This window comes from Mya arenaria, chromosome 4 (genome assembly GCF_026914265.1).
Source record: "Mya arenaria isolate MELC-2E11 chromosome 4, ASM2691426v1".
Classification (NCBI taxonomy): Eukaryota; Metazoa; Mollusca; class Bivalvia; order Myida; family Myidae; genus Mya; species Mya arenaria.
The window spans coordinates 40014187-40035320 of record NC_069125.1 but is presented as its reverse complement, the minus strand read 5'-3'; the positions used below and the strand labels follow the sequence as shown (position 1 = coordinate 40035320).

The following is a 21134-nucleotide window of genomic DNA, read 5'->3' as shown; positions in this document are numbered from 1 at the left end:
ACATTCGTCGCCGTTCCAACCAGATGCACTGACAATTGCGGTAAGAACAAATACACACAGTCTCTTGTTGGTGTTTAAAATAAAATGTCACTTAATACACTTTCTAGATTAATAATTGTGTACAAGAAGGAATAATTATTGTAAAAGAAATGATAGATAAGCAAGTCTCGTTAAAGTATAAGAGTTTATTATAAACGTGGATAATATATCACATATTTATCTAAAATAAAACAAAAACTAAAATATATGCACATTTTTTTTTTACAAAAGCACAGAAAAGTCAAAATTAATGGTGAATGGTTAAGAACTAAAACCTTATAAAGAAGTCTGACACCTTGCCCAATATCACAAAAATAGTCAAATAGCAATCTCAACTCATTCTGCCACATGAGAGCAGGACATGATTCAACGTCTAGTATGATTTAACTATTGTTACAAACTGTAAATGTTTACTCATAGAATGTGATGAAAAACTTTAAAAGTAAAATGCTTTTGAAAAAATGTTCAAAACTATGAATAGTCCTAAATTACATTTCTGGCGGTAAACTAGTTTTTCTTTGGAATATTGGCCAAAGTTATGCAATATATTCTACGGAAGAGTACGCTTTTAAGAAGAGGATAAACTAAATATAATTTTGAATCGTGCCATTTTGCTATCAGGGTAAAATGAGTTGTGAGATACGACTTGAGTAATTTCATGTTATTAGGAATAGTGGGAATTGGAATTTGAAATGAGAATCACTCTTGCATGGTCAATTTTACAGTGCTACAGTGGTGTTTCGTAAATTTAAAGGATTTTCACCCAAGGGTGAAAACTTGAGCTTTCTTTTAAAATTTAATAACAAAAATGATTTCTTCTGAAATCAATAGTATGGCGGCAATCCATATTAAACAACGTAGCTGAGGTATCCAATTCACATTTGCATTAGTTTGTATAAATAAATCACACCTTGACAATATAATTTAAAATCCGCTGTACGTAGAGAGATTCATGAACCAAAATGATATATTGTTTTTCCAATAAACATAAAAAGGTCCACTCTGTACAACAGAACTTGTAATTTGAAAATGATACATGTCTTTGACTGCTCAGATCAATAGAAAAGTGTTGTCAAATAAGTGTTTCAACTTCGACTTTATTTTAACATATTACGAATATTTTACTCAAAAATGTAGACAACTAATCCGAACAGAACTCATAATAGCCAGTTTGAGTGGATGGTTTAGTCATAATCATGCTTACGTTACACTCCATTAAAGCTGCACACTCACAGGTTGACCGTTTCGACCTTATATTAAATGCCTGGGAATGAGCTAATTTTTGCGAAATGCCTTCATTTAATTTATATCAGATAATTCTCACTTGAACAGACTTCGATTGCTCGAAAAATGTCTGAAAATTGCAATTTTCTTAATGTGTTAGGTACGCTTTTAGGCATACAACATCAATTTTCGACAATATATTTGAAAAAAAAACAAAAAAACAAAAAACTGCTATCTATTCTCTAGTCAGCCTTCTTATATCACTGGTTTCTAGACAATGCTTGAAGGCGTATTTGATAATGTGCTCACTTATTTAGATACAAACAAGTACAGTTGAAACATTTGTTTCAAATCTTGTTAGAAATACAACATTTTACAAGTGTATCCATTACTTTCACAGAACAACCCTTTGCCAATTTTAACAAAGTTTTTAACAATATGCGCAATTCTCATGTAAACATGTATACAAAATTGCTCTTGCGGAAAACGAGGTGCGCATTATACCCTACAAGCCTAAAATATGATTTTCATGGCAATATAAATGAGGACAACTATAAAGCAAGCGATGAGTATGATCATAATCATCCTCTTTTTTCTCTGGAAGGCCTTGAGATGTCTTGAAATCTGTAAACATACACAAATTCTTCTATAAGCATTAAGTAAATTTCTATGTTCATACCATATAAATTATTAATTTATACTGTGAGGCATAATCATATCCCAGGCAACCTACCACTGATGGTCCTACGTATTTACAGCATTCCTTTGTTGCGGACTAGGTTTTCATAACAGAATTGAATGTGACCTTGACCTTCTGACACCAACCTTAGGGGTCATCTACTTGCTTATAAAACTTACCACTGAAGTTTATTGACCTACGTCAAGCACTTTCCAGTTATTTTAAGGACATGACATGCTTTAACGACCTACTGTACGAACTAGCCAATCGAACAACCAACGGCCATTCATAGATGTATACGACGGGGGTATAAACAGCTGTCCAGTAGGGTTGATGAATATACTAAAGCAGTACGGAGAAACCAGCTGAAAACCAATGACCCCTGCATAACAGCACAATGTGTGCAATTGAACGATTTCTTATCCACTTATCCAAAATCAATATCAAACACATGCAAGCAACTTAATTATCTAAAACACTGCGACAAAGAACTGAGGAACAATACTAACGTAAGTAAAATTTGTCTTACACGCATACAAAAAGAAGATCCGTCCGTGTTAGTATATAAATCTAACTACAACATAGATGATAATCATGATGAGAATGACGACGGACACGCCCATATAAACCCGGCGGCGGCGTTGTAGCATCATCATTCTGTTGGTCGCCATCTGGAATTATGCAATGATTAACACACTCGTGCAAGCTTCATGCAAGTGACATATAAACAAATGAATTGAATAATTATATTTGTAACATTTTTTTTATCAAAGCAGGTCTTCTTCGTACTTTTTTACAATCCATCAGGGCATACACTAGCCTCAAAAACTCTAAAAAGAGGAAATATATATAATATTGTTTTGTTCATGTTGACCATGGATTCAATTTGACCTACATGTACCAGAGTGACTGACATCGCTACACAAGAGATACTCAGCCCAGGGCTAGTGGTAAGTTAGTTGTCTCCTAATCACACAATACTATCTCCTACTTAAAACTTAGGTTCTATATAAATTTACGACATGAGTCGCCCTTCCATACAGATTGCGCTAACATTTATGGCCCTTCCATACAGATGCCGACATTTGTGGCCCTTCCATACAGATGCACTGACATTTGTGGCCATTCCATGAAGATGCACTGACATTACTGGCCCTTCTATACAGACGCACTGACATTCGTGATTCTTCCATATAGATGTACTGACATTCATTGCCCTTCCATACAAATACAATGACATTCGTGGCCCTACCATACAGTTGCACTGATATTCATGGCCCTTCCATACAGATGAACTTATATTCATGGCCTTTCCATACAGATGCACCGACATTCAGGGCCCTTCCATACAGATAACACTGGCATAAGATGCCATTCCATACAAATGCACTGACATTATTGTCCCTTCCATACAGATGCACTGACATTTGTCACCCATTCATACGGATGCACTGACATTTGTCACCCTGCCATACAGATGCACTGACATTCGTATGCCATAAAGATGCACTGGCATTTGTTGCCATTCCATACAGATGCAATGACATTCGTTGCCATTCCATACATATGCAATGACATTTGTTGCTATTCCATACAGATGCAATGACATTCGTTGCCATTCCATACATATGCAATGACATTCGTTGCCATTCCATACAGATGCAATGACATTTGTCTCCTTTCATACAGACACACTGATATGTATGGCCATTCCATACAGATGCAGTGATATTCATGGTTCTTCCATACAGATGAACTGACATTAGTGGCCTTTCCATACAGATGCACCGGCATTCATCGCCTTTCCATACAGATGCACCGGCACTCATGGCCCTTCCATACAGATGCACTGACATTCCTGGCCCTTCCATACAGATAGACTTACATTCAAGGCCCTTCCATACAGATGAATTGACATTTGTGGTAAGAACAAAGACACACAGTCACTAGCAAGTGTTTAAAACAAAATTTCACTTCAGACCCACTTTCTGGATTGATAATTGTGTACCAGAAGGCATAATTATTGTAAAAAAGATTATATAGATAAGCAAGTCTCTTTAAAATATAAGAGTTTATTATAAACGTGGATAATATATCACATATTTATCTAAAATAAAAACATGAAAAGATATGCACATTTTTTTTAACAAAAGTTCAGAAAATCTTTCTTTCGTTAAGGACTAAAACCTTTTTTTATAAATTTATCACTTGGCCCAATATCTTAAGTCAAATAGCAATCTCAACTCATTCTACCACATAAGAGCATGACATGATTCAAAGTCTGGTATGATTTTACTTTTTTTAATACCGTAAATGTTTTTTCAAAGAATGTGTCAATAAATCTCCTTTTGTCTCAAAGAAAGATGATCACAAGAGCAAAACAATGGTCTTCAGAAATTGCTCAAAAATAATGAATTGTACTAACTTACTTGTTTGGCTGTAGATTGGGTTTCTTTGGAATATACACCAAAGTTATTAAGCATATTCTACAAGAGAATATGCTTTTAAAAAGAGGAAAAACGATATAAGATTTTGATTCGTGCCATGCTGTTATCAGGTGAAAAGAGTTGTGGTTGATGTATTACTTGGGTATTTTTACCTTATTTGGGCCTGGAATAGTGGGAAATGAAATTTAAAGTGAGCATCATCTTTTCCTGGTCAAATTTACAGTGCTGAAGGTGTCTCGTAATTTGAAAAGCCCTTGCCCATGGTAGAAAACTTGAGTTCTCTGTTAATATTTTATCAAAAAAAATTCATTTCTTCTGAAGTCAAAAGAGTATGGCGGCAACCCATTTTATACAACGCAGTTGAGGTATCAAATTCACATTTGCATTAGCTTTTATAAATGTATCATATCTTGAAAAAATAATTTAAAAACAGCTGTATACAGAGAGATTCAAGAACCAAAATGATACCTTGTTTTCCCAATAAACATAAAAAGGTCCACTCTGTACAACAAAAGTAGTATTTTAAATATGATACATGTCTTTGATTGCTCAGATCAATAGATAAGAAAAAAATTGTCAAATATGTATTTTAACATATGACGAAGGTATAACGCAAAAATGTAGACCACTAATCTTAACAGACCTCTTATTAACTGGTTTGCTTGGATGGTTTAGTCATAATCGTGCTTACATGTATGTTACACTCCATTAAACAAACTTAGTCTGGTTGTTAATCACTGCCTGTATAAGCCACTAAAAGTACAAATTTTTAAATGAAACTTTATAACCATGATTTATAAAAGTAAATAAAAATACATAATTGTTAATGATAGTGTTAAATCTTTATCAGAATACATGATTTTACAAATCAGCATAGAAATCAAACTGATGGAGCAAACTTGCTCAAGGGACTCTCTCATGTTTTCACATGATAATAATTAATCATAATAATTAGTTTACTCTTTCATACGGAAATTGCAGAAAAAATACAATTCAAGTATAAAAAGAATATTCGAATTTAGGCGGGAGCAAGCCCATGTCAAGAAGAAAAAAAATGCATTTTACAAGCCATGAGTGAGACCCTTTAATAATCAAAATTGTTCAATCCTCCTGTTTACAATTTTTCTCTGAATAATATATTATTATTAATAATTATGACAAACGTTTTCTTGCATATAAATTGTGAGTAAGTTTAATCAAGGGGTGCCACGTTGGAACACACTTCTGTTTAGACTTCTTCCTGTTACACATTTCTATGGACTGTGAAATTTCACATATTTTTTTCATTTAAAATGTGAAACAAACTTACAGCATACAACGTACAGAAAGTTTACATGTAAAACAAATGAAAAATGGTGTATTTTAAAGTTCAATAAACATAAACACAAAAAGTTTGTATCAATTTATATCATAATAACGGATTTATAACAAAATTGTATTTCGAGAGATTTGTGAAATACATTGCACATTTTTTTTGCATTTTAAAAATAAAACAATATTTATATTATATTATTATACTAACATCTTTTAAACACATCTTCCTGGTATTTACAAGTATTTTAGCTGAAAAATAATTGGCAAGAAATTTAAAAAAAATATCAACATATACCTTTTAAGAAATTTGAAAAAAAATATATACAGTAATGTTGCTATTTCTCTGCCTGGAATATTAAAGCAAAATAAAATAACAAAATAAGAGTATGTTTAACAGGCAGAAGTGAGAATGGTATGCGCCCAAATCAGGGGTACTATTCACAATTTGTGAACAATTTTAAGATTTTGTTTTGAAATATTTTATCATAGCAAAGTTTTAAATTTTCAACCAATATGTTTGAAAAATAAACTTAGATATACATTTCTCCAAAAAAATTACAGTATATTTGTTTTAAAAAAATGGATTTGAGTACATGAAATACTATAACTTTTGAGAAAATTTAAATTCAGAAAAAATGTCAAATATAACCTTAATTAAGATGCCAATGTATGACAAACTTGATAACAACAACAGCCACAAACAACAGCACACTGTTAGTGTTAGTATGTCCAACAAGTGTTTCTCTAAATCATACAGCTGTATGATCACAGCGGTTTATCTTATAGTCAAAGGATTAAAGTACCAACAAGTGTTTCACTAAATCATACAGCCGTATGATCAAAGCGTATGATCACAGCGGTATATCTTATAGTCTAAGGGTTAAAGTACCAACAAGTGTTTCATTAAATCATACAGCACTATGATCACAGCGTATGATCACAGCGGTATATCTTATAGTCAAAGGATTAAAGTACCAACAAGTGTTTCACCAAATCATACAGCCGTATGATCAAAGCAATACATGTACATACCATAGCTAAAGGTTTAAAGTCATTGTTTCACTAAAAAAGCCCCTGATTTGAAATGTATCTTTTGCCAAAATCACAACACATGATATCAAATACTATCATAACATAATTATATTAATGTTTCTATTTGTATTATCTTCATCCAATATCTGATCTAGAAATGCAGCCATACCTACAGGAGATATTTCTCCAATGTGCATATAGAATATATCTGAATATGGATTTAAAAACAATGATAACACCTCCAATGCATCTTTGAGCACAAGGAAAATGATCAACATGGATTGGTTTTCATATTTCCTTTAATTTTAGTGTAATTATTATTTTTTTAGATCATTTCATTTTTTTGTCCAAAATTACAACAATAATAAACACACAAAAACTAATAATGAAAGCAATGAACAATGAAACAAAGGAGGACTGTTTAGAGCTTTGTTAAAGTTCGCAACCAACACTGGTGTTACCTTTTCATCTTGAAATATTTGATAATGTGATCACTTATTTAAATATAAACAAATAGAGCTGACACAGTTGTCTCAAATCTTTTAGAAATACAGCATCTGCAACTGTATCCATTAGTTTTAAGAGCAGCAATGATTTGAAAGTTAACAATGATGATGCTAACCACGTTGTTTTCTTTAACTAAGTTCTGAACAGACAGCCCAATTCTCATGCAAAAATGTATTCAAAATTGGTCTTTAGTAAAACAAGGTGCCCAAGATATTCTTCAAGCCATGATCTGCATGATTATATAAACGAAGACAATCATAAAGCAAGCGAAGAGGGTGAACACAATCATTCTCTTTTTTCTCTCGAAGGCCTTAAGATGTCTGGAAATCTGTAAACATAAATAAATTCTTAAATAAGCATCAGGAAATATTCTGTGTTCATATAATAAATTATTACCAGTAATTGTAACTGGGAGGGATAATCATACCCCAGACAACCTTCTATGGAGGGACTAGGATTTCATAACAAAATTAAATGTGACCTGGGGGGGGGGGGACATTTGTTCAGTAAGGTTAATGAATATACTGAAGCAGTAACAAGAAACCAGCTAAAACACTTTGATCCCTACATAATAGCACAATGAGTGCAATTGAATAGTTTAAATTTCCTTATCATTCCATCATTCCAAAATTAATATCAAATACATGCAAGCAACTTAAATATCTAAAAGTTACACTGCGATGCAGAACGGAGGACAATAACTGTATAATAACGTAAGTAAAATATATCTTACAAGCATACAAAAAGAAGGTCCATCCATGTTAGAAAATAAATCTAACTACAACATAGATGATTATCATGATGAGAATGACGACGGACACGCCCATATAAACCCGGCGACGGCGCTGTAGCATCATCATTCTGTTGGTCGCCATCTGGAATTATGCAATGATTAACACACTCGTGCAAGCTTCATGCAAGTGACATATAAACAAATGAATGAAATGATTATATTTGTCACATAAAAACATAGTCAAAGTATGTCTTTTTCGTGTTTTCTTTACAAGCAAACAAAATAATATACAATCGATCAGTGCATATACATGTACATTACAAGCCTAAAAAACTCTTTAAGAGGAAATATATAATAAAATATCTGTTGATGTGATCATGGATTCAATTTGACCTACAAGTACCAGAGTGACTGACAATTTCCATTTAAATGTACTTTATTTTTAACATAAGAACACCTTATTATGTTGTATTGAACATGTGTGTTTCATGTACCAAAAATTCATTAGTTAGTTTATTGTTTAAAATAACCCTGCAGATAGCTTTTCAATTTGAAAGCGCACACAAGTTCATTTCTAATGGGTAGGGATGCTTATTTATTATTGTAGTTTGTGTTGAAGGCACGCAGGGGGGATGGGGGATAGAATTTAGGTCTTAGTGTATAATATGTCAATAAAGTTGCATTCTGCAGTTCTCACAATTAACATTTTAATTTTTACCTGTGCATCGTTCTGTCCTTGGGGGTATGTGTTGAAGGCACCAGGAGGGGGTGGGGGATAGTTGCCCTGACTTGGGTAGGTATTTGGGGTGGGCGCTCCGTAGCCATACTGTGGAACTCCTGGTTAAACAATGAACAAGATAGCAATGGGATTTATCAGTTTGGACATACGTCAGGGATTTGATTGACCTGGCAGCTGATGGGACAAATCACATCCCTGTACGTATATGACATAAATAAAAAAGTTTATCAAAATGCAGTGACAATAGTCAATAAATATGCCTGGTATGCATTAATCTGATGGCTTGACTTTGTCCCATGAAAAATTGATTCATTGAGAACATTCAAATAAACACTAGCTATTTTAAATATGTTTGGGCGAACTTATCAGCAAGAGTCTGGCTGAATATATTGTAAAAATCACAAATATTCATTAAACACCAAGGGAGTGTCACCTTAAGAATTAAAATTTTAACTTTTCATTATAAATCAGACAAGAGTAATATTTGCAGCCAAACTTGTTGTTTCATTATATGTCTCAATAAAGGATTCAGAAAATGATCATACGCTAGACTCATTGATGAAATGGCCCCATCAACCTTAAAATATTATTTGTCCAGGCAAAAAAACAATTCAAGTGCATTAGCATATTTAAATTTTCACTTAATTTCTAGCACACCAGACAGGCCATAAAACCAGTAATAAATGTATGGCAATGCTGAAAAACTGCCTCTGGCACCCATGTACCAGATAAGTCACGCACAACAATTTCTTTTATTATATACATTGTTTATTAAAAAAATTATGACAAATAAAGACATAATTATATAAAAATTATGAAATTTTACAAAGGTATTTTGGCCTGATTTTGTATTTTTCCCAATGTCAACTTTTTTTCCCAATTTGCAAGGCACAGGCGGTAAAAATAATTCCAAAAATCACTGGTATTGTATGATGATTTTCTACCTGGCTGTGTTGGGTATGGCTGATTGGGGTATGGCTGATTGGGGTATGGGGCCTGTCCATCTGTTGGCATGGGGTAAGGAGGAGCTCCGTAACCCTGAAATACATGTTTTTAGTAATGGTCAAACATTAAGTAACATGAACAGGTAAATGGTCCATGAAAACAAAACTGATGTTACTTTCATGTTCTTGTAAAATCTAATTCAAAATACAAGAAATACATGTAGTATAACACCAATGAATCATCGTTATGCTAAAAAAGATTTTAACATGTTGCAGAAAAGCAAAAACTTACTTAAAACAAGAGCTGTCACAGTATGTGACGAATGCCCCCAAATGTGACATTGACCTACGAACAAGGTCAGTACATGAAAAGTTGATCTTGCCTTTATGTGTAAAATACATATGGCAAGTTATTTTAAATTTCCTCTGAACATAAAAAAATACCACCTATACTTGACAACCTACACTGTTATGTCCTTATATTCAGAATTCCCTTGTGAATAAACACTTAGTGTATCTTTCACCTTAGAGGTAGGGACATGGGTCTTGCACAGGACACGTCGTCTTCGTATGTGGAACACATGTAGCAAGTTATTTTAAAATCTGTCCTTACAAGGGAAAGTTACAGCCCGGACACGACAACCTATACCCTATGTCCTTGTATGCAGCACTTCATTGTGAAAAAACACTAAGTGTGACCTTGACCTTTGAGGTAGGGACACGGGTCTTGCACGCGACACGTCGTCTTGGTATATGGAACACATGTGGCAAGTTATTTTAAAATCTGACCATACAAGGGAAAGTTACAGCCCGGACACGACAACCTATACTCTATGTCCTTATATGCAGCACTCCATTGTAAATAAACACTAAGTGTGACCTTGACCTTTGAGGTAGGGACACGGGTTTTGCACGCGACACGTCGTCTTGGTATGTGGAACCCATGTGGCAAGTTATTTTAAAATCTGTCCATAAAAGAGAAAGTAACAGCCCGGACACGACAACCTATACTCTATGTCCTTATATGCAGCACTCTGTTGTGAATAAACACTAAGTGTGACCTTGACCTTTGAGGTAGGGACACGGGTCTTGCACGCGACACGTCGTCTTGGTATGTGGTACACATGTGGCAAGTTATTTTAACATCTGTCCATACAAGAGAAAGTTACAGCCCGGACACGACAACCTATACTCTATGTCTTTATATGCAGCCCTCTATTGTGAATAAACACGAAGTGTGACCTTGACCTTTGAGGTAAGGACACGAGTCTTGCATGCCACACGTCGTCTTGGTATATGGAACACATGTGGCAAGTTATTTTACTTTGTTAAATCTGTCCATACAAGGGAAAGTTACAGGGACGGACAGACGGACGGACAGACGGTGCGATTTTAATATGCCCACCTTCGGGGGCATAAAAAGTTCATAAAAAGGAATACAAAAGCTATATATTAAAGGGGCTATACTCCGTAAGATGAAATAGTGAAAAAAAAAGAAAATTGTCGAAAACTGACATAAACTTGGTATTGATGTGTACAATGCATTGAAACTTACTGACTGAAGTACCACATAGTTTACAAATAATTTATTTTTTGCTGTTTTTCCATTAAAAAAGTTTACTAGGTATGTCTACCTAGTAGAATTCATTCCTCATGCTTGATTGGCTAGTCGATGTTATCATGTGATATTACCAAGTTAGGTATATAGCTTAAATATTCTGACCGTCTAGGGTCAGCCTTCGTAGCACAGTGGATACAAGATTGGACTTCAATTTTGGCAACACCGGTTCAATCCCGTCTCCGACTCGATTTTTTTTCAATTATGATATCAAAAAGTAAAACATTTTATTAAATAATTGTCCAGAGATTCGTTACAGAAAAAAAACTTTTTTTTTGGTGCCAATCTGGTGTACAGTCCCTTTAATAAGTCAATAATAATGAACAAGAGCTGTCACTGTAAGTGATGTAAGTGATGAATTCCCCGAATGGGTACTCAAGTGTGATTCAAAGGTCATTTAGAAAGGGAAAGAAATAGCAATGAAATGTGTGGATAAACAAAGGAATGTTAATAAGCAGCATTCCACAGAAATTAACACTAAGTGTGACCTAAGAGTAAAGGACAAGAAACTGGCACGTGACAAGTTGTCTTATAAAGTTATTTTAAAATCTGTTCATAGAAGAGAAACTTAGAGTCTGGACATGAGAAATTGAGCTGGACGCATCATGCGATTTTAATATGCCCATCGTTGGGGGCATAATTACTGTTACATAACCACACGATCAGAAAATAAGCGCTTTTCCATTTTGACCACAAGCCAAAGTCCTTATTCATAATTTTGGAAAAGCCTTCAAAAATTTGATGAAATACCAGACCTGGACTTTTGCCTAATGAGACTTTCAATAAAACTGTCAATCAAGTCCATTTTTTCTCACCACAAACCAGATATACCAGCCAAGTGTTAATGAGTCTTAACTTTTTCCCTATGAAACTTTCATTAAAAAAATGTGGTTTTCCCACAATTTTTATGTAAGCACTGGAGGCATTGCAGTCATTGAAATTAGACTTTTGGATGAACAAGCCAGAAATCTTTTACTATTGTTGGCATCAAATTTTCGAACAATCCCTGCTAAATAAAATTCAGAATTTGAGCAAGCCCGAAATTCATTTTGCCTGTACAAGGCTTGCAGGGTTGTGTTAATTTCGACCACTGGCATTGCTGATTATGTTCAACTCAAAAGCTTTCAGACACTATTTATTCTATCAAGTAGAGGGCAAGGACTAACCCCAAGCTGGAGAAAAAAATATGCAGTCTGACTTACGTCTACTTTGAATCCCTCGAAGTTCTGGGCAGGAGGGTAGGGTGCTGAAGCCTGAGCTTCCTCGTACGAGGGGGGTGGCTCTGATGGAGCCGTACCTGAAACGATTTTCTTCAGTTTAGGATTCATGTATCAAATAAACATAAAATGGAGAAATTGTGATACCATGTGGCCTACCGCAAAAATCTTGCAGTGACTCAAGGCTTAAGCAATCTTGCTGGTTGTCAAGCATGTCCGAGAGAATACCTCTTATTCAAAAATGACGTAAAAAAAATCATGAAAAAAAGGTATTTGCTAACTGTTTGACAAAAAGGGCAAACTCTTATCAGTTAGCAAGTTAAGTTATTCATGAAAAAAAGGTATTTGCTAACTGTTTGACAAAAAGGGCAAACTCTTGTCAGTTAGCAAGTTAAGTTATTCATGAAAAAAAGGTATTTGCTAACTGTTTGACAAAAAGGGCAAACTCTTATCAGTTAGCAAGTTAAGTTATTCATGAAAAAAAGGTATTTGCTAACTGTTTGACAAAAAGGGCAAACTCTTATCAGTTAGCAAGTTAAGTTATTCATGAAAAAAAGGTATTTGCTAACTGTTTGACAAAAAGGGCAAACTCTTGTCAGTTAGCAAGTTAAGTTATTCATGAAAAAAAGGTATTTGCTAACTGTTTGACAAAAAGGGCAAACTCTTATCAGTCAGCAAGTTAAGTTATTCATGAAAAAAAGGTATTTGCTAACTGTTTGACAAAAAGGGCAAACTCTTGTCAGTTAGCAAGTTCAGTCATTAGTAATAATAGTAGGCCAAAATGGATTCGGCCGAAATAGTTACATCACCAAATACAGAAATTGAACAAATGTCAGACTTAGTCCAAAAACAAAAACCTGTTAAAGTGATTTTTTGACAAAATTTGATATTAATAGAAAATTATGGAAATCCTTTCATCTTCAGCAGTCATCGAAATTCATCTTTTGGATGAAAAGCCCAAATTCTTATACTTCTGCTTGGAATTACATTTTTAAACAACCCCTGTATAAATCGAAGAATTTGAGCAAGCCCGGAAAGCAGTTTACCAGTGCAGGGCGAATTATGGTCATTTCGTAGCCTTTCCATTTCGTAACCACTCATTGTTGGTCATTTCGTAACCATTGTGTTAGTCAATTGGTAACTGTTAAGAAATCGAATGGTCATATCATAACCGTTGGCTCCTATATGGGGAATTAATTTAATACCATTTGAGTTTACAAAAATAAGTTTACTGTAAGTATGAAACATAAAGAATTGAAGTTAAATCTAGTAGTTTTATTCCTTCTTTATTCTTAATAGTGTAGTGCGATTCGCCAATAAACTCTGAAACTATGACAAATAGAAACATTTAAACTAGCTAGTTTTTTTATGTTGCGAAGGAAATATTATAAGTAGGCTGAGTATTAATTGTATAAGTAGGCTGAGTATTAATTATAAGTAGGCTGAGTATTAATTGTAAGTAGGCTGAGTATTAATTGTAAGTAGGCTGAGTATTAATTATAAGTAGGCTGAGTATTAATTATAAGTAGGCTGAGTATTAATTATAAGTAGGCTGAGTATTTATTATAAGTAGGCTGAGTATTAATTGTAATATTTTTTTAATTCATAGATGTTTTACCATTGAGACGAATTGTGATGCAACCTTAAGCCAATAATATTTTTAAATATATAGACCATATAACTTTAGACTTTTATTTAGTGTGTGTATTTGCCATATTTTATTGATCAAAGAACCCATGCTTTGATCAATGATGCCATTTTTTTTAAATTGGGTAGAAGTATTGTAAAATGTAGTAAGTTTGCCGCATGAGAGTATGTGCTTTTTATATGCTTATTGTATTAAAAATTTGCTGATATGTTTAATTTTGTATTGTGTCATTGGAAATAAATACCATAACTAATAATTTAAGCTGTTTTTGTTGGTTTCAGTTATAAAGTATGCAGAATGGAATATGGATCAATTGAGAAAAGAACAGAACAAAATTTTGTTCGTTTTAAACAATTCAAACAAATATAGTCAATGAAATAGGTCAAAAATGACCCTTGATCATACATCATATATGTATATGTAAACGTAATTATACTCATAAATACATCGCGATCAGTCACAAATTATTGTATTTATAAGTAAGCATAATGTAAGAAAATAATTAACATATTTTGGTAGTTTAACAATTCATTTCGAATTTACCATGATATATATATATCTAATTACTATTGAGTAACGTAAATTACTGGCTTGCTATTACCGAGAATTTGAGTAATGTCTCCCAATTGGTGTCTTGCTGTGCCATACTGGTTAGCGACCCCTTTTCGGCCAGAAATGGAGGTTTTACCTATGTTACTTTTGACACCAGATAGCTATTACGATAAAACTTTACACTCAGACAAGTTGGCTCTTCCGACAAAAACTGTGTTATTTGTTTTTAAAAATAGCTAAGGATTCCGAATATTCCCACGTGCAAAGTACCCCTATAATTTCGCTATAATAAGCACCCTACTGTACCAATTATTCGCCCACCTCATAAATTCGCTGTTCTTACGATGTTTTTATATATTTCTCTCTAATCAATATCTTCAAACATTTCTATTTTATTTGACCAGTCTAGCGATCGTTTAAAATAATAATTGATCAATAAATATAATATATTTACTATTACATACTGTTTATGTATGTTTAAAATGATACAACACCTACTCGGTAAGCCTTCCCTTTGCAGAATATTTAAAAAACTACTGGGATTCCTTCTTGAAACATAACCTACAATGTATGCATATTTATAGACTTTCGAAGAGGGACAACGCATGTCGGTACAAGAATGTAATGATTAATTCAAATTTGAGTTAAACGAAAAATTCGGCGATTACTTCTGACACAGTTTTCAGGTTTTACCATTTGCTTTTTCGAAAATTGAGCTTAAAATACAGCAATTTATGGTATTTGTATAATTTAACATCGGTTTTATACTTTATAATGACAAATCAATAATGTCGTCTGATAGTGCAAGGTATAATGAAAATTTAAAAATCCTTACAGGGCCTCATGCAAATGAGCGCCCGCGTGATGGAAATCATCCCCACGTGCAACTTACAAGGTCAGAAGTGTAAACAATGTTTATTCGGGTCGAATTCCACATACTTCTTACATTTGAACGCAAAAAAACAGCCGATATCTGTCAAAAAAGATGCCACAATGAAACGCAGGCTGATTTGTGTGAAATATTTCGTTTTGACTGGTTTTAACTGGGTGGGCGAAAAAGTGGTATGGGCGATTAATAGGTCGCTAACCAGTATACTTTCAGGTTCAAACAATACACTTAACGAGGTGCTAAGTGTACTATTTATCACCTCGTTAACTGATGGTTACCATATGACCAATTGATTTCTTGATGGTTCCGAATTGACTTACAGAATGGTTACAAAATGACCAAGATTCAGCAGTTACGAAATGGTAAGATTACGAAATGACCAGATCCCTGCAGGGCTTGTGCTTATTTCAGAAATATGAATGATAAGATAAAGATTTTTGGGTGTTTAGAAATCTTTAATTTCAAATTAAATAACTTTTTTTAATACTTTATTTGTAAATAATTTACTTGTACTGTATTTATTTGGAGTTATACCGGTAAGCATGCTTATCTAGATTTACCTTTTCAAACTAAAAATACATTAAAACCATTTTCATATGAAATGAGAATTCTATGCAAGTTTTTTACTAAAATATATTCATATATAGGTGGTTCACTTTAGTCTAGGTAATGGTTCACTTCAATCTTGTAATGATTCACTTCCTTCGCCAATAGTTATAACTACCCAACCATGTAGTCCACCGAAATGGCCGTCAACGAGTCTTTTGACGATTTTTTTTTAATATGGCAGACTCGTGACGTCCACCATCCCAGCAAAAAGTAGCAAGCGGTCCTTTTGCGCAGAGAATCATCGTGGCCACAATTTTGAAATGATCTCCGTTATAAATTCAAATTTCTACGAAAATATTATTGCCTACTATTAAACACGTATTAAGTCATGTCAGTATGCCCAAACAACATGTTAAGTTATCATAAAACACTTACAAGTGTCGATTGTTTATCAAGTATCCCGATATCGGTAAATCTGGGACAAATCTGACTGGTTGTGTACATGTATAACGGTATTCGTGACCCATAATATATTAATGTGAAAATAACAACTCTAATGAAAAATTAAATCCAGTTCAGATCACTGTCGGATAAAAATTGAACAACATTGTCATTATTATTCAACATCAATGCATATTATTACAGTATATCATTTCGCCCGTTGTTAAATGGTAGAGAGTTGTAGCATTACAGGGATACATAAGAAATGTCAAAATAATAAAAAAGTATCCCTGATCGCTCATTATTGTAGCTACCCAACCATGGAACCTCACCCTATTCTGTTATTTTTCTGTGAAGTAAATGATTTTGAGTGAACATTTTAGTGTCAAAGAGCTTTGCGATGTAAAAATATTTACCTGACATGTTTCTCTACGGTAAATATTCAGAGTAAAATAAACAAAACTCAATGAGAAAATGATAATAATCAATTTCGTAACGTTTGTTTTCTTTCTCTTATATCATAAAATGTTATACTTGTAGCAATAGCAAATGGTTACAGTCAACCATTAGAACCCATTTTTTAAGTTGTATATATATAAATATATATATATATTGGGTAATACACTAAAGACAGTCATGAAGCTCCGTCTAGCTGAATGTCAGCAATCAAGAACTCGTCGCTGTTGATGATGCCGCCGTCAAACAATGATATAATCTACTCTAAAAGTGTCAACTCTCTTGTACTCAGCCAGTAAATAACCACACAGGAAATTTGAATTATCATGCCAAATATTCCTCAAACAAGGTCTTTAAGTGTACTTTTAAAAGGCATTTTTTCACCGCTTTTATTGTCTGAAAGTCATAGAAAATAGGGTTCATTTCAAGAGTGCACGACCTGTGATCGAAACATTCTTATTCATTTCAGACAGAGTTATGGCATAATAATTATTGACATTTCATGTGGTATACGTACAGTACTGTCTGTTATTCTTGGTGTCGTAGTTTTTGAGAACACTCAATAACAAATTTGGAATCGAGGATGCAGACGACCACACATTCTGAATATCTTGTAAAAACAATGATAAAAGGGCTAGTTTCGCCTGGTTCGTTACGAAAAAACACATATTAAAGCAAATATATACCATATAGAGTACCTTTGCAAGGCGTATTGGTTTTTGAAGGCAATATTAAAATACAAGATTATGTGTGGTCGTACACATATGTGGTGACGTCACAATTCTTGCTCCCTCACAGTGAAAATAACCAATAAAGAATGAGCCGTCTTATCAATAAAGGCTGACCTATGTTACCAATAAAGACTGACCCATCATGCCAATAATGGCTGCCCAGTTTTACCAAGAAAGGCTGGCCCATCATGCAAATATGGGTAAAGACTAGCTATCTTACCAATAAAGGCTGACCCGTCTCATCAATACAGGCTGACCCATCTTACCATTAAAGGCTGGCACATCTAACCAATAAAGACTGGCCCGTTTTACCTACACAGACTGGCCCGTTTTACCAATAAAGGCTTGCCCATCTTAAAATTAAGGCATGCCCTTCTTACCAATAAAGGCTGGCCCGTCTTACCAATAAAGGCTGGCCCATCTTATCAATTAAAACTGACCCCTCTTACAATAAAGGCTGGCCCACCTGACCAATAAAGGATAGCCCGTCTGACCAATAAAGGCTGGTCCAACTTACCAATAAAGGCTGGACCGCCTGACCAATAAAGGCTGGCCCGTCTTACCAATAAAGGGAGGTCCAACTTACCAATAAAGGTTGGCCCGTCTTACCAATAAAGGTTGGCCCGTCTTACCAATAAAGGCTTGCCGTCTTATCAGTAAAGGCTGGCCTTCATGTTAATAAAGGCTGGCCCATCTTACCAATAATGGCTATCCAATCTTACCAATAAAGGCTGAGCCATCTTACCAATAAAGGTTGGCCTTCATGCAAATAAAGGCTGACTATCTTACCAATAAAGGCTCACCAGTCTTACCAATAAAGGCTGACCAGTCTTATCATTAAAGGTTGAACCGTCATACCATTAAAGGCTAGCACGTCGTACCAATAAAGACTGACCCATCTGACCAATACAGGTTGGCCCATCCAACCATTAAAGGCTGAACCATCTCACCAATCATTGAAAGGCCTATTTAACCAAAAAAGGCTGACTCATCAAACCAATACAGGCTGACCCATCTTACCGATAAAGGCTAGCCCGTCTTTCCAATAAAGGCTGGCTCTTCTTACCAATAAAGGCTGCCCACCTTACCAATAAAGGCTGGCCCGTTTTACCAATAAAGGCTGGGTCTTCTTACCAATAAAGGCTGCCCATCTTACCGATAAAGGCTAGCCCGTCTTTCCAATAAAGGCTGGGTCTTCTTACCAATAAAGGCTGGTCCATCTTACCAATAAAGGCTGACCCACCTTACCAATAAAGACTGACCATCTTACCAATAAGGCTGGCCCGTCTTACCAATAAAGGCTGACTATCATACCAATAAAGGCTGACCCACCATACCAATAAAGGCCGGGCTGGCCATCTTACCAATAAAGGCTGGCGTGTCTTACATATTAAGGCTAGCCCGTCTTACCAATAAAGGCTGGCACATCTTACCAATAAAAGCTGACCCATCTTACCAATAAAGGATTGCCCTCTTACCTATAAAAGCTGGCCCGTTTTACCCACAACGTTTGACCCGTCTGACCAATAAACGCTTACAATCTTACAACTAAAGGCTGTCCCATCTTACCAATAAAGGCTTGTCATCTATCCAATAAAAGCTGGCCCGTTTTACCAAAAAAAGGCTGGTCGTCTTACCAATAAAGGCTGGCCCATCTTACTAATAAAGGGTGGCCGATATTACCAAAAAAAGGCTGGTCGTCTTACCAATAAAGGTTGGCCCACATTACGAGTAAAGGCTGGCCTGTTTTACCAATAAAGGCTGGCCATCTTACCAATAAAGGCTGGCCATCTTACAAATAAAGGCTGGCCATCTTACCAATAAAGGCTGGCCGTCTTACAAATAAAGGCTGGCCATCTTACCAATAAAGGCTGGCCATCTTACCAATAAAGGCTGGCTCGTTTTACCAATAAAGGCTGGCCAATCTTACCGATAAAGGCTGGCCATTTTACCAATAAAGGCTGTCCCATCTTACCAATAGAAGCTGGCCTGTTTTACCAATAAATGCTTGGCCATCTCAATATGATTAAATTTATATACAAATAGTATAAATCATCATCGTTACTGCATAATTTATTGGTGTATTAATTAAAAAGCACAAATATAATGATAACAATAATGGTAAAAAGAGTGTTTTGGAATAAATAAATGTCTAAATATTAAAAAAAGAAGTTTATTTAACGCATACTGAACAGGATCGCGTTTGAATATAATTATAATCAATTTTGGCAGGTACGTGCATTGTTTTTTACTTTAGTGTTACGTTCCGTCAAAACGTACATACCATGTGGTTATTTGCATAGATGTGCCTATAACGGAATAAAATATTTCAACGTTGCAAATAGTTTTTAAACATTTCGGCCCGCAACTGAGAATAAAAAAAGTTTTCATTATCGAAAGTTAAACTAATTGAAGTGCGTTTTTTTATTGCAAAACAAGAGACTGTTAAACCTGATCAACCATCTGCGGTTATCTTGTCCGATTGGACAACCATATATTATGTAGGACGCCTTCGGTTATAAGGTAGGACGGGCTTAGGTATGTATATATGTACGCTTACATGCAAAGGACGGCACACTTTTCAAAATAAATACTTATGTATTGATGAACACGCACGGGGACACAATTATGGCGCTTTTAACTTCAATCTGGTCAGCTATGGACATACAGACAGTGTTGGTGTTCATCTCCGTGTTTCTCTTCGGACTTCTCCTGTTGCGAAGACCGCGAAATCTCCCACCGGGTCCGCTAGTGTTGCCCTTTATCGGGAGTATCTTATTTTTCCATGGCATCCAGCGTAAACGCAAACGACTTGCGCGGGCCCTGAATGAACAACGTGAAAAGTACGGAGACATTATCTATGCGGAAATTGATGGAATTCCGAATGTCTTGATACAGGGATATGACGTCATCAATGAAGCGTTTGTGAAGCAGGGTGACGTCCTCAGTGATCGTCCCAGCTGGCTCAAACAATTGAAAGAAGTTACAAAGGAGGGTAAAGGTAAGTCAAGTCTTCATAGCGGGAGAGAATGTAGACCGTGAGACCGACAGACAGACAGGCAGGTACCGACAGACAGATAGACAGGTAGGCATAAACAGAGACACGGACAGACATACATACTGTAGATTGGCACATCAAGGCTGACAACTGGCAGACAGAAAACATACAGAGTAAAATATCGTGACTGTCCAACAGACGAAGAGGCACCCAGAGGCAGACATACACATACACAGACAGACAAAGAGATAAAGATACATAACGTGAATGTCTAACAGACGGAGAGACAGACCTAGAGGCAGACCTACACATAAACAAATGGACAAAGAGATAAAGATACATAGCTTGAATGTCCAACAGACGAAGAGACAGACCTA

General features: G+C 35.0%; 2 protein-coding genes across 3 annotated transcripts in view; one reads left to right on the top strand and one right to left on the bottom strand.

Moving 5' to 3' along the window:
- Nucleotides 1–172: 172 nt before the first annotated feature.
- Nucleotides 173–17107, bottom strand: LOC128231528 (nematocyst expressed protein 4-like). 2 transcript variants are annotated; one of them, XM_052944500.1, is made up of 6 exons: nt 16989–17107; nt 12479–12573; nt 9659–9752; nt 8694–8812; nt 7976–8117; nt 3999–7570 (listed from the first exon to the last, which is right to left on the bottom strand). In XM_052944500.1, exons 1-5 carry the CDS (start codon nt 16993–16995, stop codon nt 8004–8006), a joined length of 429 nt encoding a protein of 142 aa, XP_052800460.1. In that variant the 5' UTR covers nt 16996–17107; the 3' UTR covers nt 3999–7570; nt 7976–8003. The 2 variants fall into 2 exon arrangements, with proteins under 2 accessions (XP_052800461.1, XP_052800460.1); XM_052944501.1 differs by lacking the exons at nt 3999–7570; nt 7976–8117 and adding an exon at nt 173–1887.
- A 3261-nt stretch (nt 17108–20368) lies between these two features.
- LOC128232792 (cytochrome P450 2J6-like) overlaps nt 20369–21134 on the top strand; it is an 8771-nt gene continuing 8005 nt past the window's right edge. Inside the window, exon 1 of the mRNA XM_052946526.1 lies at nt 20369–20760. Within this exon, the coding sequence (XP_052802486.1) occupies nt 20388–20760 (373 nt within the window). The 5' untranslated portion in view covers nt 20369–20387. The remainder of the gene's footprint in view (nt 20761–21134) is intronic.

What these genes read in the sequence shown, in the direction of transcription:
- LOC128231528 (XM_052944500.1), bottom strand. An exon ending in TCGAGGGATTCAAAGTAGAC is followed by an intron (nt 9,753 to 12,478) that starts GTAAGTCAGACT and finishes CATGTATTTCAG; the next exon opens with GGTTACGGAGCTCCTCCTTA. An exon ending in AAGGACAGAACGATGCACAG is followed by an intron (nt 8,118 to 8,693) that starts GTAAAAATTAAA and finishes GCATAATTCCAG; the next exon opens with ATGGCGACCAACAGAATGAT.